The sequence below is a fragment of the Bombyx mandarina genome, chromosome 08 (assembly GCF_030267445.1).
Source record: "Bombyx mandarina strain Sakado chromosome 08, ASM3026744v2".
NCBI lineage: Eukaryota > Metazoa > Arthropoda > Insecta > Lepidoptera > Bombycidae > Bombyx > Bombyx mandarina.
In genome coordinates, this window is record NC_143215.1 from 14209765 (window position 1) to 14229896 (window position 20132).

At 39.0% G+C, this 20132-nt stretch overlaps 1 protein-coding gene across 1 annotated transcript in view; it reads left to right on the forward strand.

Moving 5' to 3' along the window:
• The window catches only part of Cht6 (Chitinase 6), an 81727-nt gene extending 69147 nt beyond the window's left edge, over positions 1 to 12580 (forward strand). Inside the window, exons 11-19 of the mRNA XM_028180177.2 lie at positions 531 to 616; positions 1176 to 1298; positions 1521 to 1756; positions 2763 to 2862; positions 4718 to 4856; positions 5346 to 5450; positions 6300 to 6533; positions 7038 to 7181; positions 7822 to 12580. Of these exons, the coding sequence (XP_028035978.2) occupies positions 531 to 616; positions 1176 to 1298; positions 1521 to 1756; positions 2763 to 2862; positions 4718 to 4856; positions 5346 to 5450; positions 6300 to 6533; positions 7038 to 7181; positions 7822 to 12436 (5782 nt within the window). The 3' untranslated portion in view covers positions 12437 to 12580. The remainder of the gene's footprint in view (positions 1 to 530; positions 617 to 1175; positions 1299 to 1520; positions 1757 to 2762; positions 2863 to 4717; positions 4857 to 5345; positions 5451 to 6299; positions 6534 to 7037; positions 7182 to 7821) is intronic.
• The last annotated feature ends 7552 nt before the right edge of the window (positions 12581 to 20132 follow it).

Consider the following 20132-nt stretch of genomic DNA (forward strand, 5'->3'; position numbering starts at 1 on the left):
AATCAAGGAAGGTTTTTCTTTTTTCATTACTGTATGACTTGTAGAAGGAACTGACGTGCCCAGATGAGGTTTGGCCCATTCCGAGGTGACACACAAACTGTGTCTATGTGTGCCTGTCTGTGAACCACACACGTGTGATTAACATAAAAGTCTGCACACGTATTAAGGATCATAGGAACGTTGGTTTAACTGGTGTGAATGTTGTAACTGATGGTAGGACAAATTGTGGGCCCGCACGTGTGGGTACCCTGTGTATCCTTGTATTTCCTGCGTCTACCTCGAAGCACTCATACCGTTATTGCGATTTCGAACTTAATACCCCAAAAGAGTGGTTAAATCTGTATAGCGGTGTCTATAGCCTTGTCGCCTTCTATCTGCATTGAAAAACTGACAATGAGTCCCCACCATTAGTAATTTAAATTTTTTTTTTATTTAAATCCAGTTTTGTTTGTAATTTTCGAGGGAGGCCTGTGTCCAGTTATATACGTCTATGGGCTGACGATGATGATGGTGATGTTTACAATTTCTAGGAGCAACAAACGCAAGAGCTCCAGCACGACGCCCGCGTGGGGTCTCGTCACGCCTTCGCCCCCGACCACCCCCGACCCTGGTTCAGGTACAGACAGACAATATACATATAGTAGAAGCTTTACAGCTAATTCACCCTGAATTACCTCGCTGACCACCAGTCCAGAAAGTACGGGGTTGGTTCTACTGCTACATAGTTGAGACTTCAGAGACTGTTTCTTCGTCGGACCCCTTCAAGAGATCTTTTAGTCGCCATATCACCAATATCCTTGCTCAAAAACTAGGGAAAACTTACCACGCAAGTTACCCTCATTACTGGTGGTAGGACATCTTGTGAGTCCGCACGAGTAGGTACCACCGCTCTGCCTATTTCTGCCGTAAAGCAGTAATGCGTTTCGGCTTGAAAGGTAAGGTGATGCAGCTGTTGTAATTATACTGAGACCTTATAACTCATATCTCAATGTGGGTGGCGGCATTTGCGTTGTAGATGTCTATGGACTCTGATAACCACTTAAAGCTCGTCCACCCATCTAACCAATACATAAAATAAAATAAATCCTTTAATATCCCCATTTTCTAAATGTTTTAGTAGTGACCTTATTAGAGACAATACCCGAATTCGCCTTCTAACGTCACAATACTTACAGACTTCAAGTGCGTTGATGAAGGCTTCTTCCCTCATCCTCGCGACTGCAAGAAGTACTTCTGGTGCCTCGACTCCGGACCCTCGGACCTCGGCATCGTCGCTCATCAGTTCACGTGTCCATCAGGTATTATTATTTATCTTTTAATTACAAGCATAAAAAAACGAAGTTCTAAGTGAAATGAACGATTTTGTATAATGTCTGAAAGGAAAATATTTCGAGTAAAGAAATGGATGTAGTAACGACTTATCTATTTTTTAATCATTAGTCTGGTATTCCATCAAGCCATTAGCTCGTTCTGTCCATACTCAGTTGAAGAAAAATTCAAGTCCTTTTCCTTGTCTCCAGGACTGTACTTTAACAAAGCGGCCGATTCGTGTGACTTCGCCCGGAACGTCCTCTGCAAGACCGCCACCACCACGAAGGCCCCCACCACCAGGGCTCCCACTACCAAGCCTCCCACGACAAAAACCACCGTCACGACGACGACCACCACCACTACCAGGAAACCAATTAAGATTAGCACGAGAAACTCCCTGCTGTTCCGAACTACCACCACCACAACCCCGACGCCTGAACCTGAGGTAATTTTTTGAATTCACCCAAGTCCAGGATACTGCGAGACAGTTCCAGCAGGGCCTTGCTTCTGATCCAATGTGCAGGTGTGCGGAGGGGCTACTCATACTGTGTGACTGTACTTTTATACTGCACGACTGTACTTTTATACTATACGACTGTTTTGTACGACTGTACGTGACAAAGAAACTCAGTCCTCTCAGAACACACTATCTAACCTGAGGACATGAAAGAAAATTTGTCTAAGGAATTGGTCTAGTTTATACCGGTTTTGCGATCTAACAGTCTGAGGTGTCCACAGTGGGTGTCTGGGGGTCGGTAGTGGGTGGGTCTGGGGTCCGATCGCCCCCATCGAGCAGCCTGTATATAAATAGGCAAAGACAAAACAGCATCATTGTCTCCTCTGTTTGTTAACCGATTTTGTTTTCCTATTTTGCTTAGTGTTTTAGCGGTGTTTAGTGTTGATGCCAATAAACTTTGATAACCAGCTACTATCACCGTTCGTTTATGCAGGCAATAAAAAGATAGCTATAATTTTTTTTTATCACTTTTCACAAAAAGCTTCCAATAACAACCAATTCTAATTCGGAATATTTCGAATTTGCGTAATTATCAACGAAGCGAGCATTGAGAGATTGGACTGTGGATAGGAACACCATAGTTCTGCCTATTTTTGCCAGACGTTACTGAAACGTTATTGTGTTGTGACCTGAAAGGGAGACAAGCAGGGATAAAGGCGAGCTTATAAGCAAGTTCGACCGTAAAGCTCTAAATTTTGACCATTTTGTCTGCGTCTTCTTTTAACACATTCTATTAGCTTGTTATATATATGTATGTTTGTTTGTATGTAACGGAATCTTTAAACGTAATTTTCACCGATTTCCAGAGGTCCGATTAACTTAAAATCTTGTGCACGTATCAAGGACAAATGACAATATAGTATTTTTAAAAGTTCGCTGTAATATCCTGGATCAGTATCGACAGGATAGAAAATAAAAAGTGTAATTCTTTCAGAGCGATGAGGAATACCAAGATGAAGTCTCCGAAGACACGTTCGATGACGCCGAGGATCCGAAAGTCATCAAGGAACTTATTGACCTCATCAAGAAAGTCGGTGAGTGTCCGCACTGCTAACCCGTGTGCTCATCCGAAAGAGATGTAACGAAAATGTACAAAATTAACACGATCATGGTCATCACCTAATACATGGTTGATCACAGAACAACTATCACGTATAATAAGAGGCTATTACAGCAACGCCCGGACGCTCACGAGCTCAACCTCAGAGTATTTGTTAACCTAGCCCTAGCAAGAGCCGTGTTTCGCAGAATCTACCGCCGTGTCGGAATCGCGACCCACTGAGAAGATCTGGCGAGAAATTCAGTGGGTTCACGTGATTGTTGGTCCGGAAACGACGACTTAAATCAAATTGCCAAAGTCTTTAACGTATTCAAAGTCAGCACAATTTCCTTCTTCCTCCTAAATTCCTCATAAAGCGACTTCACGTTTCAATTTCAAAAACCCAACTTTTTCTAGGTTCGTAATGTTCTTTCTCAGCCGCATGGCGATTTTTTGGCGTCATCATCCGAAATTTAATTCTTCCTATAATCTATTCAGTTCTTACAAAACTACCAATTAATATACAAATAAAGGTAAATTGTGAACTCGCTTCATACTTTGCTGAGAGGGAAACTCTGACAACTTTTTATAAGTTCGTTCGACTTCATGCGTTTACGCCTTTAATTAAAACAGTTGAATAGGTGTATTTTTTTTGTTTTTATTATTATTATTTAAGTGTGTGGACGAGGTCACGGCCCACCTAATGTTACGTAATTACCGGAGCCCATAGGCATCTACAACGTAAATGCCGCCACCTACCTTGAGGTATGAGTTCTAAGGTCTCAGTTTTAACAGAACGACGGCTCGACCCTTCAAACCGAAACGCATTACTGCTTCACGGCAGAAATAAGCAGGGTGGTGGTACTTATCTTTTTTTTGTGATTGAGGGTTTACTGGTGGCCCAGAGGCCTTTCTAGTTTCACAAGGACAGGTAGGCGAGCAAGAGCTCAGCCAGAAGCGGTATACTTACCCGTTCGGACTCACAAGATGTCCTACCACCATTATACCTAGTCAGGTCATAAATTCTGTCACATGTTTAATGTAAAATAATTGAAGCAAGTTTATTCATTATGTAACAATTCATATACCAAAATGCGGAAATGGACACGCGGAATACGGTTGCTCGCTTCTTCACTACTGTGTGCGTACACCTTATCATTTTGTTTGTTGTAGCTCTCTTCTACGGTAAAAAAAATTTTATCCGAAAAAAGAATTTCCCGATATTTTTTTCCCGCGTACCGCTTCAACAAAGCGCGGCATCTCTTCAGTCTCAGGTCCATTAGACGAGCATTCAAACGATATCCTGTTTTTCTTCGATATGCCCGAAGCCCTAAGTCTTCATTTAACACCCTTTTCACCGTGGTTCTGCTTAACCCCATCTGAAGGGCCAACAGTTTCTGCTTACGTTTGGGATTTCTTTGAATTCGCGCCTTCACAGCTTTTATCACTGCTGGAGTCCTAACAGACCCAGGGCGACCACTTTTTGACCTGTCATCTACACTAGAGTCTTCATTGTATCGTTTGATGGTACGATAAACGAATCTTTTGGTTATATTCAAATTTTTCAGTATGTTAAAAATTTGAATTGGCGCGTAACCGCAACGATGCAACGCAATAACTGCAACACGGTCTTCTTTAAGCGTCCACTCCATATTTAAAAATGAGTAAAATTCTAAAAGTATACATTTTTATTTTCATGAACAATTCGAAATTCGAATTCAATAAACTTTTTTGTGGCCAGCATTCTAAAAGAAAAGTTTTTACTGTGTGACAATACTTATGACCTGACTAGTTATATACCACCATAGCAGAAAAAAATAATTTAAAATTATTCCTGTTCATATATCCAGGTGGCATTGAACAGCTGGAGAAACAATTGCACCTGTCAGAAGCGTCGGCCAGCACCGACGGCGCCAGCACTACCACTCCCTCATCTTTCAACAAGAAGCTTTACCAGAAAGTTCTGGAGAGAACTCGTGGGAAGAATAAGTTAGTTAAATTATAGTAGTTAGCACAATATTCACTACACGGTCGCTGTCAAACCAAAATCTGCTATGTGCACTTTTTGAGATTTTTACTTTTTGACATTTTCGTATAGTTCAGAGCCCTATCCACCGTATAAAAAAAACTGTTATGTGTCTATAGCTTTAATATTTATTTATCTATAGCTTTCATTTGATATAGTTCTTAAAAATTCACTTTCATATAAAATTTTAAACCTAAATGTTTTTACTCGTTAACTAATTCAAAACAGAGTTTTTGCACATCGCAGATTTTGGTTTGACAGCGACGGTGTAGTGAATATTGTGATAACTACCGTAATTTTATAGAAAATACAGACAAACCTTCGGAAATAGTACAAGGACAACAAAAACAAGCGATATTAAACCGTAAACGTTTTGTTAGTTAGATCCAAATTCGAATAATTAGTTTTCAAATACTTTTTCAAACTCATTTCCACATTGTGTTTATTGTCAGGTACAGCCAAAACAGCGTCTTCGAGAACAATCGCAGAGCGCCGCAGAGTCAGGGCGGGGAGACCGTCGCCGACGGAGACCAACTGCCGCGGAAGGACCGACCACAGTGAGTTATTTTTTTTTATTGCTTAGATGGGTGGACGAGCTCACAGTCAACCTGGTGTTAAGTGGTTACTGGAACCCATAGACATCTACAACGTAAATGCGCCACCCACCTTCATATATCAGTTCTAAGATCTCAGTATAGTTACAACGGCTACCCCGCCCTTCAAACCGAAACGCATTACTGCTTCACGGCAGAAATAGGCAGGGTGGTGGTACCTACCCGTACGGGCTCACAAGAGGTCCTGCCACCAGTAAAAACGGACGTACACCCATAAAAACCCATTTTTTACTGGTGGTAGGACCTCTTGGGAGTTCGCACGGGTAGGTACCACCACCCCGCCTATTTCCGCCGTGAAGCAGTAATGCGTTTCGGTTCGAAGGGTGGGGTAGCCGTTGTAACTATACTGAGACCTTAGAACTTATATCTCGAGGTGGGTGGCGCATTTACGTTGTAGATATCTATGGGCTCCAGTAACCACATAACACCAGGTGGGCTGTGAGCTCGTCCACCCATCTAAGCAATAAAAAAAAAAAAAAAAAAATGGAATAAAAAATTTAAAAAGGGATTTTGTCATGGGTTCAATTAAAAGTCTTTCTTTGCCACCTGTATCTCTCTCTATCTCTTATATGTAATTAGTGATGGAGGTTTTTAAGAGAACTTAACTGGACGGAGATAAAAGAATCTCCCTTACTATAGATATAGTCCCAAATATAGGGCAGACCATAGAAAATGGATTCAAAATCTTCACCTAAGAAACTAAATTTAAATATCGGTGTATAATTAGGAACATTGCCTGAGTCCCACTCTTACCGACGGGTGTAATAATTAAATATTGATCATATCACTCAGGTACGTGACCATCAATCGACAACGACCATCAACATCGACCACAGCTGAACCAGAGAGCGAGTATTCGGAAGAAGATGAGGAAGATGAAGAAGAAATTCCGGAGCCCATCAGAGCCAGACCGGCTGAATCATCGGGCAGAGTGGGAACGACGGCGAAACCACTGCAGTACGTTAACATCCGAAGAGGCAGACCCACCGCTACTACGTCAGAGCCCGCCGATGATACAGCTTCCAGGTATGTTGCGTAAATTCCTACCTTAAAATTTATATGAAAACTAGCTGGCCTGGCAGACTGTTTTGCCATATAAATTATTTCTAGGAAAGATAAATAGCCTAGATACCGACTGCAGCGTCCTCTGCTAGGCTGATTCGTGAATCTAAACCATCCAGGGCGCCACCAAGCGCATACTAAAAAAAATCATTCAAATCCGTACAGCCGTTTAGGAGGAGTTCAGTGACAAACACACGCACAGAAGAAAGATATATATATATATATAAAGATGATGTAAAAATATTTCATCATAATTTTTTATCTTCATCATCATCATTCTCCTGCCCTTCTCCCAGTCACCTGGGGTCGGCGCAACATGTTTTCTTCTTCCATACTCCTCTATCATATACCATTTCTTCGCTCGCTCTCCTCTTACACATATCGTCTTTCATGCAATCCACCCACTATTTCTTAGGTCTACCTCTTCCTCTTCGTAATGATTTTAATGTGGTTGCTTAATTGTTCCAGAAATGCCCTCTTTGAACGCCAAGAGCCGGCCGTGACGAGCTCGCTAAGTAAACTGGACGTTCTGAACGCACGTAAAGAGAACCTTCCCGAATATGTCACTATAAGACGCCAGCGACCGACCACAGAGGAGACCACGACAGTGCAGTAAGTTAATGATAAATAACTAGGAACAAATCACGCACGGTCATCCGGACCCAAATTAGGATTCCCTGTGTTATGGGTACCAGAGACTGACATACATACTTATATACGTTTAAATATATACGTATATAGATAATGAACACCCAGACTAAGAGCAAGCAAATCTGTTCATCACACGAGTGTTTGCCCAATGTGGGAACCGAACACACGACCCTAGGCGCAACACCAGGGCCGCTAACTACTGCACCATCGAGGCAGTCAAGTATATAGATATGAATTAATTTCATAAATGAAGAAACAGAGATGAAAAATATCTATTCTAATAACCTTAGTTTACAAATTCTGTTATTTCATTGGCAATTAGCTCCCGTTCGGACCGAAATTATGATCCCACGGAGTCGAAATCTCCAATACGATAGGAATAAAAACGAAAGTACTAATTCGATCCGATAGTAGCCCGATAGTTGACCATTGACTCGTTTCACATCAAAGTCTTTTAGTTTCTCACCAAATATTAATTCAATGTGACCTGCATTACCTTTATTAACTCGTGTTTGCCAGTTGACGGCTGTGCCCTGTTATTGGTAATAAAAAACCTTGATTAAGCTTTGCACAATTTTTGTAACAATAGTAATTTTTTCAGATACCAAGCTGAAGAATCAGAAGAAGATTCACGTCAAACTGCATTAGAGAGAGAAATATCTTCTCAACCACAATACAATTCTATAATTCGTACTCGCTCTACAACTTTTGCGCCAGTCGAAGAATCAACTAGTCCCATACCCTTTACATCAAGAGCTCGGTCCACAACCCTCCCTCCAGTTGAAGAACCCAGCAGTCCTGAACCCACTACAGTTCTCACTGTCCAAATATCCTCTCTGATCAATTCTCTAAACTCCGAAATCGACTACCCCGTACCTGAAACCACATTGGCCCAAGCTACTGAGCCTGCAGAAGCTCCTACGACAACAAGCACAACGGTCACCACCACCACAACAACGACAACGACAGCGGCGCCTTCGTCCATCCCACCACGTAGAACAGTTCTTAGGAGACGAGGCTCCACATCTACCACCACCACCACCACTACTGCATCAACTCCTGTGTCCTCAACTCAGGTGAGTCCAAGGAATTACGCTTTCCGCCGTCGCCGGCCGCTAGCAAGTCAAAACGAAATTTATTCTGAAACTGAAGAAGACGTTTTGCTGTCACGTAAAATTAGGTCAACAACTCCTGACAGTCGGGAGGTAGACAGGGCTAAGGCAAACAGAGAAACTGGTAGGAGATATAGAAGTAGGTTCCAAGCACGAGCGTTGCAAAATGAAGACTCAATACCTGCTGCAGCTTCTCCTGTATCGAGTATAAACACAGACGAAGTTGCATCATTGACACCTGTTGACATAGAAACTCAAGTAGAACCTCGGAAGAGTTTCACTCCGAGGTTTGAACGTCGTTTTCGCGGTAGAACAACTGTGGCTGAAGCGATAGCAGACAGCGAAGCATCGGCAGCAACAGTGGAAGTCAGACGACCTGATTTTGCGTCCAGAGGTCGTAGCAGATTTACACTTAATTCAACCACTGAACCAGCCTCCCAAGCTTCGGTCACAAGTTCGACAGCTGGACAGAGGCGGCCCACATTCGGACGGTTAACTCCAAGGCCTTTCGCTCGGACTACTTCCACAACTGTAACGCCAGATGATGATTACAACGACGAAGTCGAACCAGTCACTTCTAAAACTCCATCACGATTAGCTTTTGGAAGAAATCGACCTTCAGCAATACCTCGAACTCCTTTAATCCAAGCTAGAAAACTACCATTCCCAACACGTCAATCAACGACGCAGAAACCTATCGATAAAGAAAACGAAGATTATGATGAAACTGAAACAAAAAATGATGACATAACTCTATCAGAAACGACTATAGAAGAAAAAGAAGTTAATGAAGAAAATACTGAAGAGACGCCAATACGAAGGGTTATCATTAAAAAAGTCAAAGCTCCAGGATCTACAGATAATTCAGAAGCAATTCCTGTTGATGAGTCGGGAAGAAAGCGATTTAGGATAATCCGAAGAAAACCAATAGCAACAACAACTACACCTGAAATCGATGAAGTCATAACTTCAACAGCAGCTATACCAAGGATTCGAAAGATAATTCGTAAGAAAATAAAACCAGTTGAAAAAGAACCAAAAATAGCAACAACGGCATCTATAGACGATCATACTCCAGAACCATTAGTTAACTATGGAGAGAAAACTAAAGCAACAACTGAATCAGCATTTACAAATTCGCCTACAAAACTTGAAACAGAAGGTACGCCTGAACCGATTACACTAACCGTAAATGATGAACAGATTAATCGTAACGAAGATACTGAAAATTTTAAAGATGATGAAAAAGAATTGAAAACTGAAATTGTCAAAACGAACGATACACCACAGGAAATTCCTAGAAAACCGGAAACTACAACTATAAAACCAGAAAACAAAGAGCAAGATGAAAATAGTACAAATGATTATGAAAAGGCACTTGAAATAACAAGTACAACACCTACTGTTCCTGCTGCAGAAACAAAATTAGATGAAACGGAACAAACATCTCTTTATATTTCTGGTAACGAAACCATATCTGTAGATGTCACGACTATAGCATCATCAGACTTATTGGTGGATTCCATTACCACCGTATCTGAAGAAAACCTACCAGAAACTACAACAACAAGTACAACTCTATCAACACCGTCGTCTTCGATCCGTACAAGGTTACCTTACAGACCACCTAAACGCCTATTTACATCAACAACTGCAGCAGCCATTATCGCAAGCAGTAGAATATTCAGCCGCAAGTATAACCCCGGCGTTTACACCAGCCCTTCTACAATTGAACGGGAACCGTTTAGACCATCAGGTAGAAGACCATTCTCTTCTAAAGTTTTTACGAGGAAACCATTCACGACCGTCAGTACAACGCCGAAAGAAGAGGAATATGAGGAAGAATACACTGACGATGAAGAACTTTTGGAAGAGGAGCCTGAAAATCCATTTGCTTTCGTTCCGTCCAGTCAACTATTTACTAGGAAACCTGAGGAGGATGAAGAGGAAACTTTAGACGAAGAGGACGAATCAGAGGAAATTTTAGACGAAGAAGAAGATGTTGACGAAGCTAAACCAGTAAATGTGTTCTCGTCTACCACTAAAAGAACGCCATTCAAGCCCAGACTTATAAATTCGAATACATTCCGAACAACGACGTCAACAACTGAGCTACCCAGACCCAGTCTATTTGGTTCTTCGCAAAATCGAAGCGGTGTCTTTACTAGATTTGGAAGCCCTAAGCCATCTAATGATACAAAGAAACGAGTACAAAACGTTCCGATCGGTTACAATAGTCCCGTCTCTAGTCCAAAGCCAAGTATCGAAGTTGCACCTAAAAACGAAAATCAACCGTCTACAGAACTATCACAAGATATTACTACAACAATTTCTAGTATAACAGAGACCGACTTTACCACTGACATTGACGATGATTATTTATCAGCAACAGAAACTGCGAACACTACATCGGACTTAAATAGATTCAGTGATCTCGTGACGAATGTTATGGAAAATGAAACAACGACTCAACTAATGGAAGTAATGACAGACACAGATGATTATTTAGAAGATACAACAATAATCCAAACAACTGTTCCAGAGACTACAATTACCACACAAACCGGACCTGTGTATGAACCTCCTGTATTAACCAGTACTGCTAAATCAACTACTTTATCGACTACTATCGAAATGACTCCTGAAACTACTTCAACTGCAGCGCCTATCGTTAAGACGCAATTCGATAAATTATTCTCCATAAGCAGAGTAGTTGAGGTGTCATCCAAATTAGATAAGCACCGTGTAAATAAAAACAATGAAACAACACGGATTGAAGAAGGAAAAATTGTTGTGGAAAAACAACCAGTTGTTGACAAAATAGGGGAGGTTAGCAGATTTAGTCTCATTAAAATTGTCGAAGACGAAATACCGATTTATTTGACTAAGCTTGGTCATGTCTATCCAGTTGCAAATCCACCTGACAACCCGATCCGAATCGATGAAGCGCGAAACGCCAGAGCTTTGAATTATTTCGAAATACCAAGGGAAAATCTAGTAGCTTCCGAGAGTATAAACGAAGCATACAGACATAACAAGGATATCACTGACAAAGATCGCGTGGAACATTTACAGCAAGATGACTTTCTAAGTTACGTAAATGAAGATAAAAATGACGACAAAGAACAGGACGAGACTTACACTCAGTGGCAATTTGTGCCGGCTGCTTACGAAACTGAAAAACAAAAGACAGCGAAAAATTTCGAAATAGTTACACCCCGATCAATGCTCACGTATCCATCAACTTTACCCTTAGAAGGGCTTTTTAAAACCGAAACACCAACTGCGAGGAAAGTAATTAATGACCCAAACCAACCGTTTGTGGTTTATTCGGCCCCAGCTGCAACTGAAGAAGACACAGTCAATATAGTTAAGCTGAAGGTTTTAAAGCCAGAGACTGGACGCAGCATTATAACGTTTGCGAAAGGTCAACAATTCAGCGGTGCGCCTACTACAGAAGAATCCACAGTAAAATATCCAATCAATATTTCGATTTTGCCCAGTCCAGAGGTATCTACTACACCAGCAGATGCTTCCACGACGAGCACTACAACTGAATCTGTTGAAAGATTGATTACTACTAGTCCGTTAATAGATTTACTAGTCACCCAAATGGTAACCGAAGCTACTACGACAACAACCGCTCCTCCAAGTACAATCGTTTCCACAACAGATGCAACTTCGGCAACAGAAACGATCACAGAAGAAACAACAACATCGTCCGCTGTTGATATTAAAAAGGGTAAATTTGCATTTCCAAGAAGACCAATAATCAGGCCGTTGAACTTCACGAGGCCCGCTCCGAGATCGACAAAAAAAGTTAACGCAACACAATCAGACAATTCGATTCAGAAAACGAATAAGACGGCCACTTTTACGCCATTAAAATCCAGGTTTTCGTCTAGCAGAAAACAAAATGTGCCAATAGACGTTAAGAAGAAAACGGGAGACATAAAACCAACAACAAGGTCATATACAACCGAAACACCAAGAGCTACAACGGAAAGGAGAGTTTTCATAAAATCTTTAAGACCCGGATCCCAAAGACCGGCTTTTGTACCGAGAAAAACTACAGCCACAACACAGAGCAGTGGCGACACTTAAGTGGTTCTTCCATTTTACATTGTCAAGTTTGATTGGTTACAACCAGTTTCTCTGGCCAAAGCTACCCGACTGATTTCTCAAATGATGGAGTAAAAACACATCTTGTAATGTTTGGGTATCTATTCTGAATTATCCGTTATAAAATTGGATGTCTTCATTGACTTATTCCGTCAACGTTTCCATTATAGTCATTAACACTTCGAATAGCTTTAACTTAGGTATTGTTTACGATTTTTACCAAAAAAAATGTATATTCTATGAAATTTATCTAAATATTTGGTAAAATACAAGACATTATTAACATTTGTCATAGGTTAACACTAGGGTAGAATTATTTAAAAAAAAACCATTTAATTTTACATTGTATAGTGTGTATTTAGTATTCGAAATATTGTAAATACGAGTGCAGGAATTAGGTTCATTTTTATAATGAATTATTGTAATAAAACATGAAGGTTCTGTAATAAAATTTAGCGTTAACATTTTTGTTATTTTAGTACTACGCTATTTTAGCTTATCTGCTACTTGTATTGTTGTACCCTGTGTAATACTTAGTTTAGCTCCAAAGAAATGAGAATGTCCTTGAAATTGGATAATTAAGGTAAGTACTAAGTTACGTAATACTCGTAGGTTTAATTCAAGCGTCGACACAAACTTGACTTTACGAATCCATTAAAAATTCTCTTACATCGGCGCAGCGATATCTGTTGTCGAATGGTAAAAATCTGGCTAAAAAATCGAATGTTATTTTTTTACAATAAAAAAACTTACTTTGAGATGTGACTCTCAGGAGATTCTAGATTTTTTTTAGGTATCAATAAAGTATATTTTGTTTGTACATAATTATACTCTCGTGTACAAATCAATTCAATACAAAATTATTTATTTAAATTAAATGCCATGTATAATATTTCTGTAACGACGGAATAAACTCAATCATCGCCTAACAAAAAGAAAGACAGACCCGAAAGGAACTTTAACAAAGCCTAGCTGATTCGTTTAGGTGCTTTTACCAAATGCCAAACCTCTTTAAACTTTATCTTACTTACGGCAAACTAATAAGACATATACGTAAGCCAATTTGTAGGACTCCACTAAAAATATAGCATGCTATAATTTGTCACTAACGTTTCCCGTGTCAATTAATATTGCAATGTCGAAGTGGAAAATCTGGGAAAGATTTCCCAACTGAAACAATAGTGGATAGTACTAATGAGCGCCCTCAAGACCATAACGACAGTTTCTTCGTAGAATAGAAAGAATTAACGATACACTGTATAAATGCGACGGTATTTTATGATTTTTTATTTTTATTTATTGATGCACAAAACAAATTATAATCATTACAGTACATATTAGCTAAACCGTACAAGTAGTACCTAGATCTAATCTGGATTGCAATCGAAATAGTATATTGTGCACTCAGCAAAACCATATTAATATGCATAGCTTTGGCTATTGAAAACACAATTGAAATTACAAATATTGATAACTAGCCATTGTTGAATGTTGTTGAATAGGATATCCTTCACACATTTGACAAATCCCCTGAGTCTAGGTTCAAAGATATCAAGGTTACAAGATTAAATTGATCATCTTAAACGACGTCTTCCTAAATCAAAATGTTTGCTTAATCCTGTCTACCGCAAATGTCGCAAGCTTCGTGCGAGCGGTGAACGAAGAAGATTTCAAACTTAAGGCCTTCACTGAAAAGGTAGACTGGCCTGCAGAATCTCTGATACCAAATAAGATCAAACAATTACCGGTGGTCGGACGTTTTCATAGCCCACGCGTGTAGCTATATAGATATACCTATATCGTTCAAGGTTTTATAGTTTTACAACTAAGACAACTGGTTCTTATAAAAAAAAAAACATCACGATCATTTGTTTATGAAGTTAAAGGTTTTTTTTGTCTAACCTAAAAAGTTTTTATAAGATATCACATAATCTAAATACTAGTTTTTTAACTGGCTTTAGCAAACAGATTTATACCGTACGGTGCGCGAATCCATTGAAATAAACAATATACTAACTTTAATAGAGAATATCGTTAAACGAAGATCCAATTAAAACACACTGTCGGACCTCAAGGTCATATTAATTCATTTACGTGAAATGAAATAGAAGTCTAGAAATATTTTTAATAAAAAGTAGACGACATATCAGGTGTCCGTCGCTGCAAAACGTAAATTTCCAAATAATTTGCTGACAATAAAATCATGAAATTTAATCGTAAAACTATTTTCAAACACATATTATGTATGTGTTTCGTTATTCGCGAGTCTATGGCTCGCGAATACTGGAGATGGTACTAAACTTATTAAAGTTTTTAGAAACTATATTCATTTAAAGCAGTCTTCCCAAAGTGGGCTATAACGCCCCCCTGTGGGCGCTGTAGACCTAAAGGGGCGATAAGAGACCCCGAAAAATAAGGGGGCATTGTCTAGAGGATTCGGAGGCGATTTGTAATATAATTTAGGAGAACTCTTTCTTAACTGAGCTCTCGCTGGTTTTTCAGTAGATGAAAAATGGGGGCGATAAAAATGAATTTATTCTCAAAGTGGGCAGTAGACAAAATAAGTTTGGGAGCCCCTGATTTAAAGCAATACTCGATAAATGGCATGCTTAGTAATTTTTTTTAAATAAGTGTTAAAGTTGCTTGGTTTATATTAAATACATTTGCAGGCAATAAGTTAACTTCACGCCAGAGAACTGGCCGACAACACGGCTTTCTATAAACAACTCTTTCTCAAGCTAATCAACATTATAAAATTTATTAGTGGCATAAAATCATTAATTGGCAGCGTCTGAACAATCGAAGCTTTTGTGAAAAACGATGGGAATGCGAGACGCTTGTATAAGCCGATTGTCGCATTCATAATCGGCGTTGACTATTGTTAGGATATAACAACAACAAAAAAACAAATAGAAGACATTTCAAAAACATATTTAATTTTTTGTGGATTTACCTACATTGAACATGGAGTTCTTTGGCTATTAAATATAAAATCTATTTATTGATACGAGTATTTATTTTAATTTTAATTTTAATTTCGTATGAATAATTATAAAGCATTCAATTTAAAATCAAAATAAGAGATTAAGAACTGGTTCGGGAGCGTATTGCGTTCAGGATATAAATATACTCGCCAGTAGTATCGTGGAGTTTACCAGATGGATACATAGACAGATATTTTGATAGATAGGACAGTCAATTTCGGTCCCAAGGCATAGGCATCAGCATAGGCATAGGCATTCAGGCGATGCTCATTGACTCCCGTAACGTTTATAATTGGTAGAGCGTCTTTGCTCTTGCTAGGGCTGGTGTTAGCAAATTCTCTCACGTTGAGCCCGTGAACTCACCAATCCGGGCTTAGCTGTAATAGCCTCTAAGGTAGGGACAAAAGAGATCGTCTTGTGAGTCCGCACGAGTAGGTACCACCACCCTACCTATACACGCCTTTTGATTTGAAGAATGGGCATGGTACTGTAATAACTGAGACTTACTGCTCATGCATTTACATTGTCAATGTCTATGGATTCTATAACCATTTAACATAAAGTGGGCAGTTAACTTGTCCACCTGTGAGTAAGAAAAACAACCTTAAACAGCGGGTAAAGCCACAATTGGTCACTAGTGTGCTGCCCAACTAAAAATGTGAACAAGAGATATGCTAACAGAATGTGCCAACTTAACTTTCGGTTCAACGACTAATCGACCTAGTTATATAGAGCGCATACGTGTTACAGTATGAATACAGCCACAAGAATAGCCCTTCACTTTATGAATTCTAGGCTCAGCCAAATTGGTGTATTATATTATTCAATTCGACGTATATGGGTCTTAAAAGACGGCTTACAATTATATTATGTTATGTAGATTTTTTTTTTATTTTTTTTTTACCTATGCTAATAGCCTTGAGAGGCTATTTCAGCTTCTCCTTGACGTGTAGGTGAGCTCACGGGGCTCAAACCGGGTGTGTTGCTAGCACTGGCCCTAGCAAGAGCAGTGCTTCGCGGAATCTACCACCGAATCGGAAACGCGACCCACTGATAAAATCCGGCGAGAAACTCAGTGAGTTGTGTCTATGGGTTAATTCACTCGTCGAGCCCTTCCTCGCAAGCGACGGGTTCGACGAGGACGGTGACCGGATGTACATATAATTATAAGCCATGTATACATATGTTTATTATTTATTCCACATTCTTTTCTCGATCAGTTAAAATTATTAATTTTTGTCGTTTTCATAATTATTATTATTATTATGATTTTATCGGAAGGGCGTCTTGTAAGTCCGTACGGGTAGGTACCACCGCCGAGCCTGTTTCTATCGTGAAGCAGTAATGCGTTTCGGCTTGAAGGGCGGGGCAGCCATTGTAACTATGCTGAGACCTTAGAACTCATATCTCAAGGTGGGTGTCGACATTTACCTTGTTGATATCTAAGGACTAGGGTAACCACCTAAAACCAGGTGGGTGGTGAGCTCGTCGACCCATCGAAGCAGCAAAATAATTAGTAGAAGAAATTTTAATTGCCTATAATTTTAGGAATTCACAACATCAGGTATCAATAGAATCGAAAGACAAATTCTATCCTTGGTAGAATCTAGAAAGGTACTTTGACTGAGACACGCTAGAAGTACTAAACTGTGTTGCAATATACTGTGAGATTATACCATCTCTTTTGATTAGGGTTGGCAAAATCATTCTCGTAACAATAATATTAAAAACAAAAAAACAATTATTTCAGAATTTATAATTATTAGAAATATGTAGTGACTAGGTTTTGTCCTAGCCTCGATATTAATTCAATACCATTAGCGTATTGTATTTGATTTCTTATTGATTTTATTAATTACATATTGTACTTACATACATATTATATCCTTAAAATATTAGATTCTATAATTTTTAGAAAGAAAAAAGAAACGAAATAATTTACTGGACAATTAAAACCAAACTTAAAGGTACTGAATGAAAAATACAAATTTAATTTTTCGTAATTAATGAAGCAGTGGCAACCCTAAAGCATACACCGCTCTGTCTCGTTCCACAAACGACTATCTATACAAACCATCCTTTTACAATTACGTAATTCCGAACAAATCTAGTGAGATACCTTAAAGTGGCGCCCACCATACAGATAAGGATAAAATGTGTAATCATACGATTTTTTTTATTGCCTAGATAGATGGACGAGCTCACAGTCCACCTGGTGTTAACTGGTTACTGGAGCCCATAGACATCTACAACGTAAATGCGCCACCTACCTTGAGATATGCGTTCTAAGGTCTCAAGTATCGTTATAACGGCTGCCCCGCGCTTCAAACCGAAACGCATTACTGCTTCACGGCAGCAATAGGCAGGGTGGTGGCACCTACCCGTGAGGACTCACAAGAGGTCCTACCACCAGTAAACCAATTCACCTCTCGATATAGATACGACTTTACTCTTCTATTCACATTTCTGTATGGTCCAGTCTGTTTTTGTATCCATATTGTTCAAAATTACGTTTTTTTTTTTTTTGCGAAGTTGAAAGCAAAGCCTGCCTGCGATAATCCGCTACCGTGAGATATAAAGTCTAAATCGCAATTGATTGCATGATGACGGTCCCACCTTTCGAACCGGACCGCGGCATTACGCGGCAGAAATAGGCAGAATTTTGGCACCGTACTGACTCGCTAGTTTTGCAACGACACAAACTCTCGTATGAAGCTCTTAAATTAGATTTAAAAAAATATATAGGTACCTGAGATTAAATTCTACGCAATATCCATTTTGTACGCTCATTTAAAATGTTAATTAGAAAACTCCCACTCGTTAAAACATGTGTATACATAATCGTTCACAACCGCGCCGGTTTTAAGACGTCGGCTTTAATGTCGAATAAGAACTCAAGGTATCTTTACATACGACCAAATCGTGATGTAGGTATACCTAGAACAAAAACTACCTACGCCATACATCCTACTCTTTATTCGTATTGTTATTAATTTCATATTTTTTTCCTACCAATGCTGATAGCCTTGAGAGGCTATTTCAACTTCACCCTAACATGTAGGTGAGCTCACGGGGCTCAAACCGGAAGTGCTGCTAACACTGGCCCCAGCAAGAGCAGTGCTTCGCAGAATCTACCACCGGATCGGAAACGCAACCCACTGAGAAGATCCGGCGAGAAACTCAGTGGGCTGGGTCTATGGGTTAAATTTCATAAGAATGTGAAGGGGCATACGAAATACGACGACCCAGAGCGTCAGGATTTTCTCCTGTGCTACGGGTGTCAAGAACCCACATGAGACAAGGTCATTGGGTATATTTAGCAAAGAAAAGACTCCGGATAGACAAAGACTGGGACAATGTAGTCAGGGTCATTACCTATATATATTTGACCATCGATACGGGGATAGCATTAATTACATTTTGTTTGAATTATTCATTTGACAAGTAAAAGGAATGAGCCCATACAGCCAAATCCTTTTACTAGAATATGTAGACATTTCATTTTATTTTGTTGTTTGATTTAATTATCTTTTAATACATTTGTTGCACTAAACATGTTCGTTATAATTAATACATTTACGATTTATGTAATATGAAATTTATTTATTTAACAACCAGACCGCTAGCTATTGTGCTCTAAACACTTTAGATTCGACTATATTAAAGTTAGCTTATTCAAACTAAGCAAATCATGTTCAAGGAAAAATGCAGGAGATAACACTAAGGATTAGGACATTAAAGAAAAGACGATAATTGATCTGTTTTATTTACAATTCCAATAAGTTGAATCGTTTATTTTACATTGAAAGTTCTAACTTGGATTTATAGTTTTATATTTTCTTCATTTACTCAATTTTTTATCTGCGTTATAGTTTTTTTTTAAGTTGTCACATCCCGAAATGGCTTAGCATGTTTGGCCACGGAATCAATCAATCGAATCAAATCATAAAAAAACATTCCAATCGTACTGCGAACTCTACGAATTTAACTCGTTTTTAGAGTTACCACAACCTTCGAAACTGGAAGAAAACTCATTAAGTTGAATTCGATTGAAAGGAATTTATTAATTCAAACTACTTTTACGGCTTAACTAATCTTGCTTTTTTACTATATTGTTTATTATTTCCGACAGTTTACAGTTTTCGTGGTTTACGGACCATTAAAGTTTGTAACGCAAGATCATACCGTAAAAGTAGCTTTAAATATGTGTATGACACACGAAAACTGAAGAAAATACTATAAATTTATTTGTATAATTTTTTTTATGATTTGTTTCCAATGCGCCATTTTGCTTTTCTTCTGCCATTTGAAAAATACGGCCATCTTCCTAGTTTCTTGAACTTCCTCCATAGCTTTGTGGAGGTATGATCTTCTCAATTCAGGTCACACCCAGATTCATCTGTAACAAGATAAAGAAATTAAGTATCGTTGTTAATTTTACAAGATACGTTGACGCGACATAAAGGCGCATTTTATATTATCCGAAATTTGAAAAAAAACACATGCTTTTTGTTTATGCAAGTCTCACTGTCAGTCGTCAGCCGTTAAAAGTGTAAAATAAATTTTAGATCAAAACCGTAAAACAGTATCAAATGAGTCAGACGGCAAACAGGAATTTTTGTATTTGTTTTTTTTTTTACTTGATTGTCAGCGATGCAAAACATTTCGATATTAGCTATTCGTTTGTGATATTT